The 18,106-nt window shown below is 38.9% G+C and overlaps 1 protein-coding gene across 2 annotated transcripts in view; it reads left to right on the top strand.

The window, feature by feature from the left end:
• The window catches only part of MYZAP (myocardial zonula adherens protein), a 111,785-nt gene that overhangs the window by 73,675 nt on the left and 20,004 nt on the right, over positions 1-18,106 (top strand). For both annotated transcript variants that reach the window (XM_061431166.1, XM_061431167.1), the window contains exon 11: positions 1,222-1,305. In XM_061431166.1, coding sequence (XP_061287150.1) covers positions 1,222-1,305 — 84 coding nt within the window. The remainder of the gene's footprint in view (positions 1-1,221; positions 1,306-18,106) is intronic.

Raw genomic sequence — 18,106 nt, 5'->3', positions numbered from 1 at the left:
ATATTAAGACTTGTTTGATAGTTGTAGTGTTTCTTTTTGCACATATTCATTCATACGTCTTCAGCAGTTTTACACCAAAATATTCATTCATATGTCTTCAGCAGTTTTACACCAAAGCCAGCATACCATACATTCTTTACAATATACTGTATCAGGGTTTTAGAGGTCTTCACTTTTTCTTGAAGGTTACAAGGAAATCCATTGTTACGATGTACCATAGTTTTATCAGCCACTTATTGATGGAGTTCTGTCTTTGTGTGTGTGTGTTGCCTAAAATCCTATGTCCAAGTCATTTCATATTTTGGCTAATGTATCTATAGGATCTATTCCTCGAAATAGAATTGCTGGCTCAAAGGTTAAGTGTAATTGTACACTTGTACTTCTTTTACTTATTGCTAGAGTCCCTTCTGTAGGAATTGTATCATTTTGCACAGAGAGGGATTTTTTAAAAAGGTTCTGCAAATGCTCAAATTTCATATAAAAATTATTGGAAAATTAGTGCATTCTTCCAAATCACATGTTATTTATTGAACCCACACTCTGTTCCCACTATTGTCCAAGACATGGCCTGGTACAGCACACTCTGCTTTTAGGAAACCTGCAATTTGTCCATGGAGACATGATTTGTGAATGAAAAACAAATGGTACTCCAAGATAGATATAGTATAAAAACAAAGGGAAAAAACCCAGCTCAAGTCCCTGTCTTTCAGAGGACTTCCCTGCTTGCCCCAGGCCTCATGAGTCCTCAGTCCTCTGAATTTCATTATTACTTTCAGTGACAGTGACCTTTTTCCCAGAGCAAAACTTTTGACACTTAGTTGAACAAATATAAACATACAAACAGGACCAACAGAGCCGAATGTTGGAAATACAGGCTGTGGCATAAATTCAAGCTGAATAAATTTTTTATGTAGAGTTACGTCTGCACTTCTCAAAGCATCAGTGAAGTTTTCCTAAGGGTTCCACAGCAAAATCAGTGCAGAAATGTTAGGCTAAATAAACCTAATGAAACAGCTCCACAACCATGTTTGATGTCCCAAGCTTACCTGGGCACAGAACCCCCCTCTCCATGGAGCACCTCATGTTAATACTGTTGCACAGAACACAGAAGAACCAAAATGTAGTTTCTGTTTGAATGAAAGCCAAAGGCTTGTCTTCTAGTTGATTAACTTGTACAGTTCTGCATTTTTGATTAACAATGTCCCATTTGTTTCTTTCCAGATTGAATCACTAAAAAAGAAGGTGCAGCAGAAACAACTCTTAATATTGCAGCTTTTAGAAAAGATATCTTTCTTAGAAGGAGAGGTAAGAAGCCATGTTTCTTCATGCTGGTGTCTTCTCTACCATTAAATTTTATGTTGCTGAGCCTACCGCTGACACTTAATTAAAAATATGGCTATTTCCTGGCCTTATAAAATTGATTGAAGGTTAACTGCCAACATTGAAAATGAGGTTCTGACAGCTAGTTTTTCTTTACCAATCTGACTCTCCTCATCCCCCCTTGCTACCCACCTCTGCTTTTTGGCTCCCATTTTTCTTATTCAGGAATTTTCTTAGCAAGTTGGATAGGCTGCTGATGAATACTGATAATTCCCCACATCTGTGTTGTGCTTTATAATTTGCCAAGTATTTTCACATACATCTCTCACATGATTTTCTCAACAACTTTAAGAAAGGCAAGATGAGGTTTATTCTCTCAATAATAACAACAAAAAGACACAGGGAAGGCAGGTAGCTTTTCTCAAGGTTACACAGTTCAGTGCCAGAGCTAGGCTGAGAGACAGACCCCTCACCCAGTTCTCTTCTGTGACCTCGAGTCAACACACTTTAGAGGTGACTTGTTGTTTAACCACTGTCATGTGCTACTCTTTGTGACTCAATGGACTGTAGCTCCTCTGTCCAGGGGATTGCCCAGGCAAGGATTTTGGAGTGGGTTGCCATTTCCTTCTCCAGGGGATCTTCTTGACCCAGGGATCGAACCCACATCTTCCGCTTGGCAGGTAGGCTCTTTACCACTGAGCCACCAGGGAAGCCCCAGAGGCGACTTAATTTCACTGAAAACTTCTATGATATTTAGTATTCATGACTTTATGGCCTTTTGAAAGGCATTTTGGGAATTTTGTGGAGGTTCCAGGGAAGGAAATTATGGAGTTGAAAGAACTTTAAGAGCTTAGGTGTTAATAGAAGTGGAAGCCTTCTGTTTTCTCTGAAGGCTTTTTATTAAGAACTTGGCATTGAGCCTCTTCATTTAAGGCTCCGTGAATCTCTCCTTGTCTGTGTCCCGTTTATAGTCCTTCCCCAGTGAGAGACAGCCCAGGAGAGAATGGTGAAGTAAGGACACAGGAAAGTAATGACAGTAATTAAGCTCCTAGTGTGTGTTGGGCGCTTTTACTTTCTGTATCTTTTGTATACCATAGAGGCTAAGAGTGGAATCAGACTTGCCTAGGATTGAACCCTACATTCTTATTAGCTGGGTGACCCTGGAAAGGTTTCTTAGAATTAGATCCTGAGGATGATAACGGCACCTACGTGTGTGTCCATGTGATGGGAGTGCATAGAAAGTAGCTGGCATGCCTAAGCAATCAATCATTTTTTCTGTATTAAGAGGGATGAGTTAGATTATATTTCCTCCATTTTATAGCTAAAGAAACTGAGGTTCAGGGATGTTAAGGAACCCATCCAAAGTGACAATTATAAGTAAGCCTGAGCACTTAACCACCATGTTTGTAGGGGTGGCAAGCAGGGTCTTTGTTTCCTCTGTTTTGGGGGGGCTGCCTATAAAAGTCATAAGCAGAAACCCCTCATGGCCCAGAGGGACCTGAGAGCAGACTCAAAGCCCATGGGCTCATTGTCCTGACAGCTGAGTAAGTGGACATTTGTCCTGTCCCCTGAGTCCAGCTCTAGCTTTATGAATGGAGACTTCTGTATCGAAGACTGTCCTCTGAGATCACAGCTCCCTGTGGAGGAATCACAGCTCCACAGTGAGAGTCAGAGAGAGAGTGACCTGGTGAAAGTCATGGGTTCCGAGAGAGGCTGGTTCCAGGAAGGAGATGCTGACAGGAGAGGCAGAGGGTTACCCAAGACCATGCCCACCCCCTCCCGTCTCCCCCGGCTGGCTGTGTTACCAAGCCGGCTCCCCTGCTGGGAAATTAGAAAATGCCCAAGGGGGGACTGTGCTTTGAGAAGAGCCTTACATATATGTGTGCTTTTGATTTGGTGAACTCCTCTCTTCTCTTCATTTGGGTTGCCCAGACTCTGAGATGTGGATGTGAGTCTGCTAGTTTAGTTAGGAGGTGATCCCTGAAAGCCCCAGTGAGGAGAGGAGAAATGAGTCAGGGAAAGCATGAAGGCCTCTACCGACGACCTTACTGAGATTGCCACTGGGGACGGCTGCTGCTCACTTGCCCTGGGTTTCCGGGGGAGATGGCGCGCACTAGGCTCTGAGATATCCTTACCAGAAGGTCTGAAAGCTGGGGCATTTGTCCACTAACTCCCATCAGTAGTTGGTTGAGGCCTGCTCCAGGAGGTTGTGGCAATTCTGGCCTGCCCTGGGCAGAGGAAGCCCCCCAGGTAAAAAGTCATGAAGGCATGTCAGGAATTGGTGAGTATCCAGAGCATGGGGGTGGGGTGGCCGTGTCTGCCGTGTGCATCCAAAAAGTCATTCAGAATGGCTTGAAAACTATTTCTCTTTGAGCATTTAAACACTAATTTTAGATTTGGTTGATTAAATTTCCCTAAACTATTTAAATTCCACTACAAATTTAGAATGCCGAATTCCTTTTGATCATGCATCTTAAACAACAGATAAACCGTTATACAACATGTCAAGATTTAATAATACATTTACACTTTAACTTATTCTAAAATATTAAGTATCTTGGGTTTAATTTATATCTTCATTGTTTGTGTTCTTGGTTTTTAAGATCTTCGAAAGGTCTTAGAGTTAACCTAAATGTCATTGTGACATTTTCCAGACAGTTGCACTGATCTTTCATATCCAGAGGACAAGGAATACCTTTTCTGAGCAGCAAAGCCTACAGGATGCTGACTCTTGGAGGGACACCTTCTTGCTTTATGGTATAGGACTAGGTGGCTTCAAGGTGATTCAAACTCAGGACCCCTTATCATTGGGCTGTACTGACCTATCTTTAGTACTATTAAAAATATGTATATTCCTTATTAATACTTTACCATTCTTTGTCAGACTAGGTAAAGATTTCACCTCTTAGGAGATGAGTTTGAGCTCTTGGTTTTCCTCTTCAGGTTGTGTGAGCAGTTGATGATGTTACAAACACACTGCTGACTGTCATCTCCTTTTCAGGCAAGAATACTGGAGTGGGTTGCCATTTCCTTCTCTGGGGGATCTTCCTGACCCAGGGAGGGAACCTGTGTCTCCTGTGTCTCTTGCATTGTGGGCGGATTCTTTACCATCTGGTGATGTCCACGTGTAAAGTCGTCTCTTGTGCTGTTGGAAGAGGGTGTTTGCCATGACCAGTGTGTTCTCTTGGCAAAATTCTGTTAGACTTTGCCCTGCTTCATTTTATACTCTAAGGCCAAACTTGCCTGTTACTCCAGGTATCTCTTGACTTCCTGCTTTTGCATTCCAGTCTCCTATGATGAAAAGGATATCTTCTCTTTGGTGTAGAAGGTATTGTAGGTCTTCACAGAACCATTCAACTTCTTCATCTCTTTCTTCTATGGGGCATAGACTTGGATTACTGTGATGTTGAATGGTTTGCCTTGGAAACAAACCAAAATCATTCTATCATTTTTGAGACTGCACCCAAGTACTGAATTTTGGACTCTTTTGTTGACTATGAGGACTACTCCATTTCTTCTAAGAGATTCTTGCCCACAGTAGTAGTAGATAATAGTAGATACTAATAGATAATATGGTCATCTGAATTAAATTCACCCATTCCTGTCCATTTTATTTCACTGATTACTAAAATGTTGATGTTCACTCTTGCCATATCCTGTTTGACCACTTTCAATTTACCTTGATTCATGGACCTAACATTCCAGATTCCTATGCAACATTGTTCTTTACAGCATCGGACTTTACTTTGACCACCAGGCACATCCACAACTGAGCATTATTTCCGCTTTGGCTCAGCCTCTTTATTCCTTTTGTGGCTCTTTCTCTGCTCTTCTCCAGTAGCATACTGATCTGGGGGTGGGGGTGAGGTTCATCTTTCAGTTTCAATCTTTTTTCCTTTTTATGCTATTCATGGGGTTCTCAAGGCAAGAATGCTGAAGCGGTTTGCTATTCCCTTCTCCAGTGTATCGGTATAGCAAAGTGACTCAGTTATATTCTTTTTCATGACGGTTTATCACAGGATATTGAATATAATTTCTTGTGCTGTACAGTAGAACCCTGTTGTTTAAAGACCATTTTAGTAGTGACAAAATTGGGGAAAATATGTGTTTTTTTAAGATTCTGAGGTTGCACTGACATTTTCCAAATATATCTAGTTGTTTTGCTTTATAATACAGGGTCCTGTTGGCCACTAAGAATTTCTCTTATTCTTACCTATTCTAACACCAGGAAGTTTTATTCCTTGACTTTCCATTCTCTGCTTTACTGTAATGATGCCAATGATGGTGTTTTAGTTATCTTCAAAAAGTTTTGGTGGACAGAGCGAGTAACCTAGTCCTGTCTGATTAATAAACTAGGTGCTGCTGCTGCTAAGTCACTTCAGTCGTGTCCCACTCTGTGCGACCCCATAGACGTCAGCCACGTCTCCCCCACCGGCTCCCCCACCCCTGGGATTCTCCAGGCAAGAACACTGGAGTGGGTTGCCATTTCCTTCTCCAATGCATGAAAGTGAAAAGTGAAAGTGAAGTCGCTCAGTCGTGTCCAACTCTTAGCGACCCCATGGACCGCAGCCTACCAGGCTCCTCCATCTGTGGGATTTTCCAGGCAAGAGTACTGGAGTGGGGTGCCACTGCCTTCTCCAAATAAACTAGCTACCCTTTGTTAAGGACCTGACTTCAGACTCGAGCTAGACTGCCTGAGTTCCAGTGTCAGCTCTGTGACTTACTAGTATGTGGTCTTGAGCAAGTTACTTAACTGCTTTGTGCCTTAGGTTGCTCATTTGTAAATGGGAGTCCTCTGCACAGAGTTGTTAGGAAGACTAAATTAGTTAATACTAAGTGATTAGAAAAGTATGTGGCTCCCAGTAAATGCCATGTGTTTACTGTTTCCTCAATAGCTAGGTCCCAGGGACTCCTTCTATTGACAACTGATTTATATTTCCTCTTCGTCCTTCTCTTCCTCCTTCTTTTAAATTGAGAATGTAGATTATTTTGGTCCCTGAATTCATCATATGTACTTACTGGTGCAGAAACTCATTAGATTTTGCAACCCATTCCCCAACCAGATCCCTAGAAGTTTGTGCTAGGCCCCATCAGACTAGGTTTTCATCAGCTGATTCAGAAATCTCCCTGATGCAAAAATATGCCCATTCTATTTTCTTTTTTTTCCCAATATATTTTTATTCACTTATCTCTTGAAGAAATACCCCATCCCTTATTTCCAATATGTTGTAGTTTATGTGCTTAGTTGCTCACTTATGTCTGACTCTTTGTAACCCATTGACTGTAGCCTGCCAGGCTCCTCTGTCCATGGGATTTTTCAGGCAAGAATACTGAGGTGGGTTGCCATTTCCTTCTCCAGGGGATCTTCCAGACTCAGGGGTTGAACTTGTGTCTTCTGCGTTGCAGGCGATTCTTTACCTACTGAGAAACTTTTATTAAAGTTATAAGCATCTGGCTTCATAAGGTTCATCAGCTTTCTGAAACTGAACAGATCCCATTTCATTTTTCTCTGCTGAAAATCCTAAACTTATATTCCAACTCCAAAGTCAGAGGAAAGGAGTCAGATGTCTTGGTTTTGTCCGTCCTGCACTTAACGTGTGTTGTGTGGTACATAAACCTCTCAACGTGTCTGCTGTGCATTCCTGGGTCAATTGTGAACTTCCCTGTGTGACGCCGGGGCAGCAGCACCAGGCACCACGTGCAGGTTTTATTGGACGTGCATTCTTGTTTAGAGCTCGGGCTGCAGCTCGGCTGCTCCCTCCCTGGGGCCTCGGGAGCCGGGGAAGGAGGTGGCTGCCGTTCATCTGTGACATAATCTCCCAAAAATGCCAAGAGGTGCCACACCAGGTCCTTCCTTTCTGGAAGGCGCACAGCCTCCCAAGTTCCTGGGTGGTCTGTATTTCACAGCTCAACACAAGGTGGTGGTGTTTGAGAGTAGGAAAACCCTGGAACCTGATTCTCAGTCCTGGAGCAATTTCTTCTGCAGCCCAAGCCAGGCAGTCAGCCGAGGCTGCTCTTTAGTCATAGCCTGTGAGGCTCAGAGCAGAGTGTGTTTGCTTTCCTGTATCAAGATCTACCTTTTAAAATTATTGTTTTTTAAGTATTTCTGTCATCCTGCTCTAATTTTCCTCCTGTTGCCCATATTCAGGCTCTCATCATCCTTTTTTAGGTCCTGTCAACCTTGTATTAATTCATACAAATAAAGCTGAAGCTTTCTAAAGTGTATGGTGACAGATGTTAACTAGACATCCTGCTGTGATCATTTTATAGGGTGTGCAAACACCAAATCATATGTTGGATACCTGAAACCAATAGAATATTATATGGCAATTAAGCCTCCATTTTTAAGAAAGTATGTAATTTAATGAGTGTTGACGGTTGTATATACCCATGAAACCACCACTGCAGACAAGATGCAGAACGTTGCCATCACGCTCAAGATCTATTTCCCCTTGCGGTCCATCTCCCTTTCTATTCACCACCAGGCAACCAGGGATCTTTTTTTGGACTTGTTTGCATTTTATATAAATAGAATTATATAGTTGTATGCTCTTTCATGTCTAGTTAGCTTCTTTCACTCAGTGTAATGATTTGAGATATATCCATCTTACATATATTCTTTTTTTGTGGCAGGATATTTTTTATTAAGATACCACAGTTTATTTCTCCATTCCTTATTGAGACACATTTGGGTTGTTTCCAGCTTGGGGCTATTGTGAATAAAACTGCTGGGAACATTACTGTACAAGTCATTATGTGAACTTAGGGTTTATTCTTTTTTTAAAGTAATTAATTTATTTTAAATGAAGCAAAGATGAATATTTTTAATGATAAAAGGTACAATTCACAAAAAAGATAGACATCATAAACTATTAGACACCTTAACAACAAAGAAACAGACCCATAAAGAAAAAATCAGAAGAAATATAAGGGAAAAGAAAAAATATATAATCATAGACATACTAACATTTCCCTGAGAATATTTTATCAAGTACACAAAAAATAAGAATAGGGGTATCTTGAATGATGTCGTTAATGATTTAAATATAACAGATTTCTATTTAATTTATATTAATCATATCCTACATAAATATATTTAAAATTTTATATCTCATGTTATCAGATATCCATAGGACATTTAGAAAAACTGGCAAAAAGATAAACATTACTAAATTTCAAAAAGTTTACAAAATTTCTTTTGTGTGTGTGATTCAGTTATACATATACACATATGTTATTTTTGAAATTATTTTCCATTATAGGTTATTATAAGATATTGATTATAGTTCCCTGTGCTATACAGTAAACCTTTGTTGCTTGTTGCATATCCATTTTTTAAAATTAGAAATGTAGCATTCTATTCACATTAAGTCAATCAAATGGAATCTAAATGTCATAAATTTTTTAGTTAGGAAAAATTTCATAAGTTTTCTAAAATATAGATTATATAGATTATATATATGTATACAAAAGCTTTTCTACTACACTTGATAAAGGCTTGAGAAAGAACATAAAAAAAAGAGAGATGGAGAAATTGGGAAACATAAACTAAATGAAATGGGAGCACTGACTATGAAATAGAAAAAGAGAAACAAACTAGATAAAAGTAAAAGATCCTTATATAGTCCAGTTATTTTTAAACATGGCTACTCACTAGAAACATATCTGGAGCGCTGGCAAAAACACAAAGCAATACCTGGGCATTTGTATTTTTTAGAAAATTCCAAAATAATTCTCATATGCATATGGATTTTTTAAGTGATTACAGGTTTTTCTATTACATGGTTGTTTTGGTGATACAGAATTCTGTAATTTTTCTGCTGACCAATCATAATACAATGGTACTGAGTAATAGTTACATAATCACAATAGTGAAAGATGTTTATCAGTTTTCACAATCAATAACAAGACAAAAAATAAAAGATAATTACAATTGCAAGCCATAGTGGGAACATGATTAACCTAACAATATAAAATAATTACATACAATTTGGGGGGTCAAGCAGAGTGATGTGGTAAGTGAAAGTGCATACATGGACGTGTTTTCATCTGCTCAGCCAGTCTGTGTCTTTTGGTTGGTGTATTTAATCCATTTACATTTAAGGTAATTATCCATATGTATAATCCTATTACCATTTTCTTAACTTGCTTTGGGTTTATTTTCTGTAGGTAGGGCTTTTCTGTTCTCTTGTTTTAGGCCTAGAGAAGTTCCTTTAGCTTATGTTGTTAAGCTGGTTTGGTGGTTGGTGGTGCCGAATTCTCTTTAATTTTCTCTTGTCTGGAAAGCTTTTGATTTCTCCATCAAATCTGAAGGACAGTCTTGTTGGGTGGAATATTCTTGGTTGTAGGTTCTTCCCTTTCATCACTTTAAATATGTCATGCCATTCCCATCTGGCTTGTAGAGTTTCTGTTGAGAAATCAGCTGATAGCCTGATGGGAGTTCCTTTCCATGTTACTTGTCATTTTTCCCTTGTTGCTTTTAGTATTTTATCTCTGTCTTTAATTTTGTCAGTTTGATTACTGTGTGTCTCAGTGTGTTCCTCTTTGCGTTTATCCTGCCTGGGACTCTGTGCTTCCTGGACTTGGTTGATTATTTCCTTTCCCATGTTTGGGAAGTTTTCAGATATTATCTCTTCAAATATTTTCTCAGGTCATTTTTCTCTCTCTTTTCCTTCTGGGTCCCCTATAATGCTAATGTCCGTGCATTTAATGTTTTCCCAGAGGTCTCTTAGGCTGTCTTCATTTCTTTTCTTCTTTTTTCTGTATCCTGTTCTGTGGCAGTGATTTCCACCATTCTGTCCTCCAGGTCATTTATCCATGCTTCTGCCTCAGTTATCCTGCTGTGGATTCCTTCCAATATATTACTGATCTCTGTTTGTTCTTTAGTTCTTCTAGGTCTTTGGTAAGCATTTCTTGCATCACCTCAATCTTTGCCTCCATTCTTTTTCTGAGATCCTGAATCAACTTCACTATCATTATTCTGAATTCTTTTTCTGAAAGGTTGCCTATCTCCACTTCATTTAGTTGCTTTTCTGGAGTTTTACCTTGTCCCTTCATCTGGGATATAACTTTCTGCTTTTTCATGCTGATTAACTTTCTGTAACGTGGTTTTATTTTAGTTGCTTTGAGATTGTGGTTCTTCTTGTTTCTTCTGTCTACCCTCTCTGATGGAGGAGGCTAAGAGGCTTTTGTAGGATTCCTGAAGGGAAGGACTGGTGGTGGGAAAAACTAGGTCTTTCTCAGTAAAGCTTTAATCCAATTATCTGCTGATGGATGGGGTTGTGCTCCCTCCCTGGTAATTTTTTGGCCTAAGGCAACTCAGCCCTCGGGTCTAAGGGCTCTGTGGTCAGGTTGGTGGTGGCCTCCAAGAAGGTTTACACCAAAGCTGACCTCCCCAGACAGCTGCTGCCAGTCCCATGCCCCTCCCCCAACCCCCGTCCCTCTGGGGAGCCCCTGCTGACCCACACCTCCACAGGAGACCCTCCAACACAGGTGGTTTTGGTTCAGTTTCCTATGGAGTCACTTCTCCTTTCCTCTGAGTCTTGGTGCATGCAAGGTTTTGTTTTCAGCCTCCAAGACTGGAGTCTCTGGTACCCCAGTCCTGTGGAAATTTTGTAATCAAATCCCACTGGCCTACAAAGTCAGATTCCCTGGGGATTCCCAGTCCCTTTGTCAGGTCCCCAGGCTGGGAAGCCTGACATGGGGTTCCAAACCTTCACAACAGTGGGAGAACTTCTTTGGTATTATTGTTCTCCAGTTTGTGGGTCGCCCACCCAGAGGGTATGGGATTTGTTTTTATCATAATTGTGCCCCTCCTACCATCTAGTTGCGGCTTCTTCTTTGTCTTTGGGTGTGGGGTATCTTTTTTTGGTAGGTTTCAGCGTCTTTCTGTTGATGCTTGTTCAACAGCTAGTTGTGATTCTGGTGCTCTTGCGGGAGATGGGCGCAAATCCTTTTACTCTGCCATCTTGAACCTGAAGCCCAGGTTGATTCTTGTTGAGTGAATTCCTAGTAATGGGATGGCTGGGATGTATGGTAGATAAAGATCTAACTTTTTAAGAAACTATCAAAGGAGTCTACTTTCCCACCAGAAGTTGGACTGTTCCAGTTTCTCTGCATCCTCACCCTTAATACTGTCAGTCTTTTTCACGTGGCCATTCTGGAAGGTATGTGGTGGTATCTCATTATGGTGGTATTTCCATGGTCACCAGTGATGCTGAGCATGTTTTAAGTGCTTATTAGCCATTTGTATATATTATTTTTTGAAGTGTTTGTTCAGATCTTTGGCCCATTATTTTACTGAGTTTTACTTTTCTTTTTTGTTGTGTTAAGGGTTCTTTATGTATTCTGGATACCAGTTCTTGGTCAGATAAATGTATTGTGAACATTTGCTCCCATTTCATGACTTCCTTTTTCATTTTCTTAATGATACCTTTTGGTATCCATTTTTATTTTTGGTAAAGTTCAATTTATCAATTTGTTATGGTTTCTGCTTTTTAGTTCCTAAGAAATCTTTGTCTACTACAAGGTCACAGAGATTTTCTCCAATGATTTCCTCTAAAAATGATAGGCGTTTTGCTTTTAAATTTAGTTTTAAGATCCATTTGGAGTTAATTTTTGTATTTTGTGTGAAGTAAGGATTGATATTTTTGTTTCACCATAGATATCCTATTATTTCTTTTTAATGCCTCTTTATTCTGATATTGATCATTTGTCCCCTTCCACCCTTCTTTGATCAATCTAAGTAGAGTGTTATTAATTTTGCTGTTTTTTTAAAAACTAAAATAGCTTTTGGCTTTGTGGATAGAGAATATTATCTGTTTTCTGTTTTATTGAGGCTGTTTGCTCTGATATTCATTATTCTCTTCCCTCTAATTATTTTGGTGTTACTTTGCTCTTCTTTTTCTAGCTTCTTGAGGTAGACCTTATAGGTCAGTGATTTTAGACCTTTCTTCTTTTCTAATATACGCTTTTAAATCTATGAATGTCCCTTCCCAGCTCTGCTTCACCTGCAACCTACAAGCTTTAATAAGATGTATTTTCATTATCATCCAGTTCAAAATATTTTCTAATTTTCTTTGAGATTCTTTGACTTATCAATTATTTAGAAGTGTGTTGTTCAGCTTCCAAATATTTGTGGTGTTCTTAGACATCTTATTGTTTTTTATTTCTAATTTAATTGTTATGGTCCTAGAACATGCTTTGTATGGTTTTCATTCTTTTAAATTTAGTTTGACTTGTTTTATGGCTCAGCATATGGTTTCTCTTGGTTGAGTATTAAAAAAAAAATTCATATTCTGCTGTTTTTGTGTGTGTTATATAAATATCAATTAGATTTAGGTTGTTGATAATATTGTCTGGATTATTTATGATTTTCCTGGTTTTTGTATAACTGTTCTCTTAGTTGCTCAGAGCAGGTATTAAAGTCCCTTGCTATGATTTCAGACTGTCTGTTTAATTTTGTTTTTTACTTCATATATTTTAAAGCTCTCTTATTAGGTACAAACACATTTTTGACTATTGTGTTTTGGCATGAATTGATCTCTTTATGAAATACTGGTCACTACCTTTGTTCATACTCTTTGTCTTAAAGTCTCTTTTATCTGGTATTATAATTTCTGCACTCTTAAGTTTATTGTTTGCATGGTATATTTTTTTCCATCCACTTATTTTTAACTGGTCTGTGTTATTTAAAGTACATCTCCTGTAGACAATATATAGTTAGGTTTTGTTTCTTTATACATTCTGATATTCTTATACTGAAGTGAACAGTCCATTGACATTTAATTTTTATTGACATGGTTGGATTTAGTTCTGCCATTGTTTGTTTTCTATTTAGTCCCTCTGGCTTATTTGCTGGTTTTGTTCCCTTCTCTTGCCTTTTTTTGGACTATTCCAAAATTTTTTAGAATTCCATTTTAATTCATCCATTCATCAGTTGGCATTGTGTCTTTAATATTTGAGTGATTGCTCTAGGTACTATAATATACATCATCTAGTGTTCACAGTCTACTTAGAGGTAATATTGTACCATTTAATATAAAATGTAGAAATCTTACAATGATAAGGTCCATTAACCCTTCCCCCTGCTGTCTGAGTTAACCTTATGTATTGTATCTATATATTACTATAAACCCACTGTATATTGCTAGAAGTTTTATGTCATATGTATTTGGAGAAATTAAAATAATTTTCTTTTATGTTTACTCATATAGTATTTATTTCTGATATTCTTCACTCATTCCTGAAAAATCTGAGTTTCTGATACCTCTCTTCAGGGTGAAGAATTTTTATTTAGCATTTTGTGTAGTGCAGACCAGATGGGGACACATTCACTTAGTTTTTCTTATTTGAAAATAAGGCCTGTAGTTCACCTTCATTATGGAAATATATATAGAGTTCTAGGTTGACAGTTTCCTTCATTAGTATTCAGTCTCGTCTGGCTTTCATAGTTTTTGATGAACAACCTTTGGTAATTCAGATTACTGTTTCCCTATATGTAACAGGATGACTTTCAAGATTTTTCTTTGTGTTTTTCAGTAGTTTGACTGTAATATACCAAGGTAGGTTTCTCTTTGAATTGGTTGTCTGAGTTTGATGAGATTCTTGAATTGGTTATATTCAAGATTATATATATTGAATCAATATATAATCAATATATTGGTTATATATATAATCAATATATATATCAAGATATATTGATATATATTGAATATATATATTCAATAATATATAATCAATATATTGGTTATAGTCAATTCTTGAATTTATATAAATTTATGTCTCTTACCAAAATGGGAAAATTTCAGCCATTCTTTGTTTTCCCCAAGAACCTGGAGATGTACCACCCCCCACCCAACTGCCCCCTTAGTTTTTTGAATATTTTTTCTGCTCCAGTTTCTTCTTTCCTTCTGTGATTCCAGTGTCCCTATGTTAGGCTTTTAAAAATTGTCTCACATTCCATGAAGTTTCATTTATTATTTTCAACATTATCTTATCTTGATTGAATGACTTCTTTAATGTGTCTTCAAGTTTACTGACTCCTTCCTTTGGCATATCCATTTTTTTCTTAGGGCAATCTAGTGATTGATCTAATTTCAGGCATTGTACTTTTCTGTTCAAAAGTTACCATTTGTTTTCCATTTATATTTTCCGTTTCTGTTTTTTTTTTCCCTCCTTCATCAGTGATGTGCAGGAAAATAGACTTGTAATTGCTTTAGAAGGTAAAGAATCTGGTTAGACCCAACTGCATCCTGCCTTGCTATGGTGGGTGATGGGTTAGATCTCAGTTCAGTTCTTTAAGCCTTGGCTTCATACTTCTTTCACTTTGCTCCACATGTACATGGTTCAGGGGTCTGCTGGAGACTGGAACTGAGTTTATACAGAGAATATAGAATTTCAGTCTTTTCTGACCCTTCCATTTTGGCTTCCCTCTCACTCTTGGTAATGCTTCTATCCCGTAGACTCCTACTGTTTTGTTTTTTTTTTTTCCTATCATACAGATGATCTTTCTATCAAATTTTTACTGTGTTTGTGCTGCCTCCACTATGACTATTCTGCTCTTGGGCAAAGCTGCAAACAGAAACAAAAGAATCACAGAGAACCCAGCCAATGCTTGTCAACTGCTCCAAGTTTTACCTCCTGTCTAAAACTTACCTGTCCTTCAGTCTCTGAAGACCTCGGTTGTTGTCTTCTGTCCAAGGTTGATAGCTATTCTTTGCACGAGTCTCTATTTTTAAAATTAAATTATTTATTTAAATTGGATGATAATTACTTTACAATATTGAGATGGGTTTTTGTTATACATCAACATGAATTGGCCAGAGGTATACATGTGTCCCCCCATCCTGAACCCTCTCCCTCTCCATCCCATCCCTCTGGGTTGACCCAGCGCACTGGCTTTGGGTGCTCTGCTTCATGCATCAAACTTGCACTGGTCATCTGTTTTACATATGGTAATATATATGTTTCAATGCTATTCTCTCAAATCATCCCACCCTTGTCTTCTCCCACAGAGTCCAAAAATCTGTTCTTTACGTCTGTGTCTCTTTTGCTGCCCTGCATGTAGGATAGTCATTACCATCTTTCTAAATTCCATATATATGTGTTAATGTACAGTATTTGTGTTTCTCTTTCTGACTTACTTCACTCTGTATAATAGGCTCCAGGTTCATCCACCTCATTAGGACTGACTCAAATGCATTCCTTTTTATAGCTTAGTAATATTCCATTATGTATATGTACTACAACTTCCTTATCCATTCAACTGCTGATGGGCATCTAGGTTGCTTCCATGTCCTAGCTATTGTAAATAGTGCTGCAGTGAGCATTGGGGTATATGAGTCTCTTTCAATTCTGGTTTCCTTGGGGTATATGCCCAGCAGTGGGATTGCTGGGTCATATGGCAGTTCTATTCCCAGGTTTTTAAGGAATCTCCACACTGTTCTCCGTAGTGGCTGTACCAGTTTGCACTCCCACCAACAGTGTAAGAGGGTTCCCTTTTCTCCACACCTTCTCCAGCATTTATTGTTTGTAGACTTTTTGATGATGGCCATTCTGACCAGTGTGAGATGATTCCTCATTGTGCTTTTGATTTGCATTTCTGGTTTTACATTTAGATCTTTAATTCATTTTGAGTTTATTTTTGTGTATGGTATTAGAAAGTGTTCTAGTTTCATTCTTTTACACGTGGTTGGCCAGTTTACCCAGCACCACTTGTTGAATAGACTGTCTTTTTCTCCAGTGTATAGTTTGAGGAGGTTCTATTTAACTGCTTACTCCTATATACTAGAAGTGCGGCTCTCACTCTACCTAGAAAATTGCAGTGACCTCCCTGACTGATCTTCCTTCCTTATAGTTTTATTTCCTCCCAATACAGTTTTCACTTGGAGCCCAAGTGTTTGAAGTAAAATTTGAGTTTGGTCTTATGGGCCTGGATGTAGAGGCTTGGTTGTGGCATACACAGCCCTTCATAACCAACTCCTGCACACCTGTACACTACAGTCAGGGGCCTGTTCTCAACCCAGTATTCTTCCATAATTCTGGGGTACTCATTCCTTTTATTTCCCTTACTCTCTGTCCCTTGCATAACTCCAGAAAATCTTCAGACAATTCAGTCCTCCATTTTGAGTTAGACATCCCCTCTGAAGTGCCCCCATGATATTTTCTGGGTCCCCCTGGCATGAGACTTAGGAGTTTGTTCTGTTATTTTCTGCTTAGATGTCTGTACCCCCAAAAGACTGAACTCCTCAAAGGTTACAAATTATGCCCTATTTCTTTAGCTGCCAACTTCCTCCCCTCACTTGATTTTACATACTACCTGATTCCCAGCAGATACTCAGGTTTTTTTTTTTTTTAACTAATAGTATTACATTTTTAAAAGTTAAAGATTTTCATATCAGTGCTTCAGTGAATAGCTGATTCAGGGTTTGAACCCAGGTCTCCTGCACTGCAGGCAGATTCTTTACCATCTGAGCCACCAGGGAAGCTTGATTTGTACGAGAGTTCCTTTGAAATAGAACAAAAGACTTAGGACTACAAGTCCACTACTCATTGTATACCAATTGGGATACATTCGCTAACCTTGCCTTTTTGCCCCCTAACTATAGGTACTCAGCTCAGCATTTTACAGAATCCTCATGATTACAGTCTACATTGAGAAAGAATGAAACAGTGGGACTGTTGATTGTTAATGGGCAGGCCTCTCTTTCTGTATGAATGGGAGAGTTCAGATATTGTTGGTGAAGCAGTGTGTGTGTGTGTGTATGTGTAAATGATGGTGATCCCCTGGCAGTTAGCCAACAGCATTCTCCCAGAGCACCAGGTGACAGATGCCGAGCCCACAGATCAGTCATGGCTTGTCAGCAGCTAAGGAACCTGGAGTGCATTCTCTTCCTGTACACCGTTTCGCATTATCAGAAGGGATTCCTAGACCTTTATACCCCGCAGAACGTGAGTCTGCACCAGAGCCGCTGCTTTGCGCCTTGTTATCACCCATCCAGAGCAGGAGCTCTTTCAGAGCAAATGAGCTTGTTTCCAAATAACTTTTCAACTTTCATGTGTTGTTGAGTGTCTTAGAATACAGTGCCTTAGCTTCAGCATCAGCTTAGAAAAGACAAACGCTTAATTTTTTCTGGTTATGCAAATAAAACACTCATTCCCTGGTGGCTCAGTTGGTAAAGAATCTGCCTGCAATGCAGGAGATCTGGGTTTGATCCCTGGGTCAGGAAGATCCCCTGGAGAAAGGCATGGTAACCCACTCCAGTATTCTTGCCTGGAGAAGAATCCCATGGACAGAGGAATCGCAAGTTACAGTCCATAGTGTCACAAAAGGTTGGACATGACTGAGCGACTAACACACTTTCAAAGGCATTTATACATTTATTCAATACATATTTATCTTGCATATACTACATACTGTGTTCTGAGGAATACAGTCAGGAACATAGTTATGGTTATTGCCTCATGAAAATTTAGCATTACAGAAAATACATAGAACTTTAAAAGAGAAATCAAAAAATCTCTATACACAGAGATAACCACTGTCTGAATTTTTTAAAAGGTGTGTCTTTCTGTCCTTTGGGTTTTAGGCAGCAGCATTTCATCTGTTTTCATTTCAATATCCTCAACTCCCTTGCTCCTTTGTCCTTCATTTCCCCCACGGGGCAAATTTCCAATTCCTGAGCATCTAATCATCAACCTATGTAATGTTTGGCTCTGGTCTGGGGAAAAAACACTATTTCAGAATGCTAATTTTAATCCCAAGGAGCTTGTTCTACTTTATATG

Source organism: Bos javanicus, chromosome 10 (genome assembly GCF_032452875.1).
Source record: "Bos javanicus breed banteng chromosome 10, ARS-OSU_banteng_1.0, whole genome shotgun sequence".
NCBI classification, from domain to species: Eukaryota; Metazoa; Chordata; class Mammalia; order Artiodactyla; family Bovidae; genus Bos; species Bos javanicus.
The sequence above is the reverse complement of the archived record's forward strand: the minus strand, read 5'-3'. Positions and strand labels throughout refer to the sequence as shown.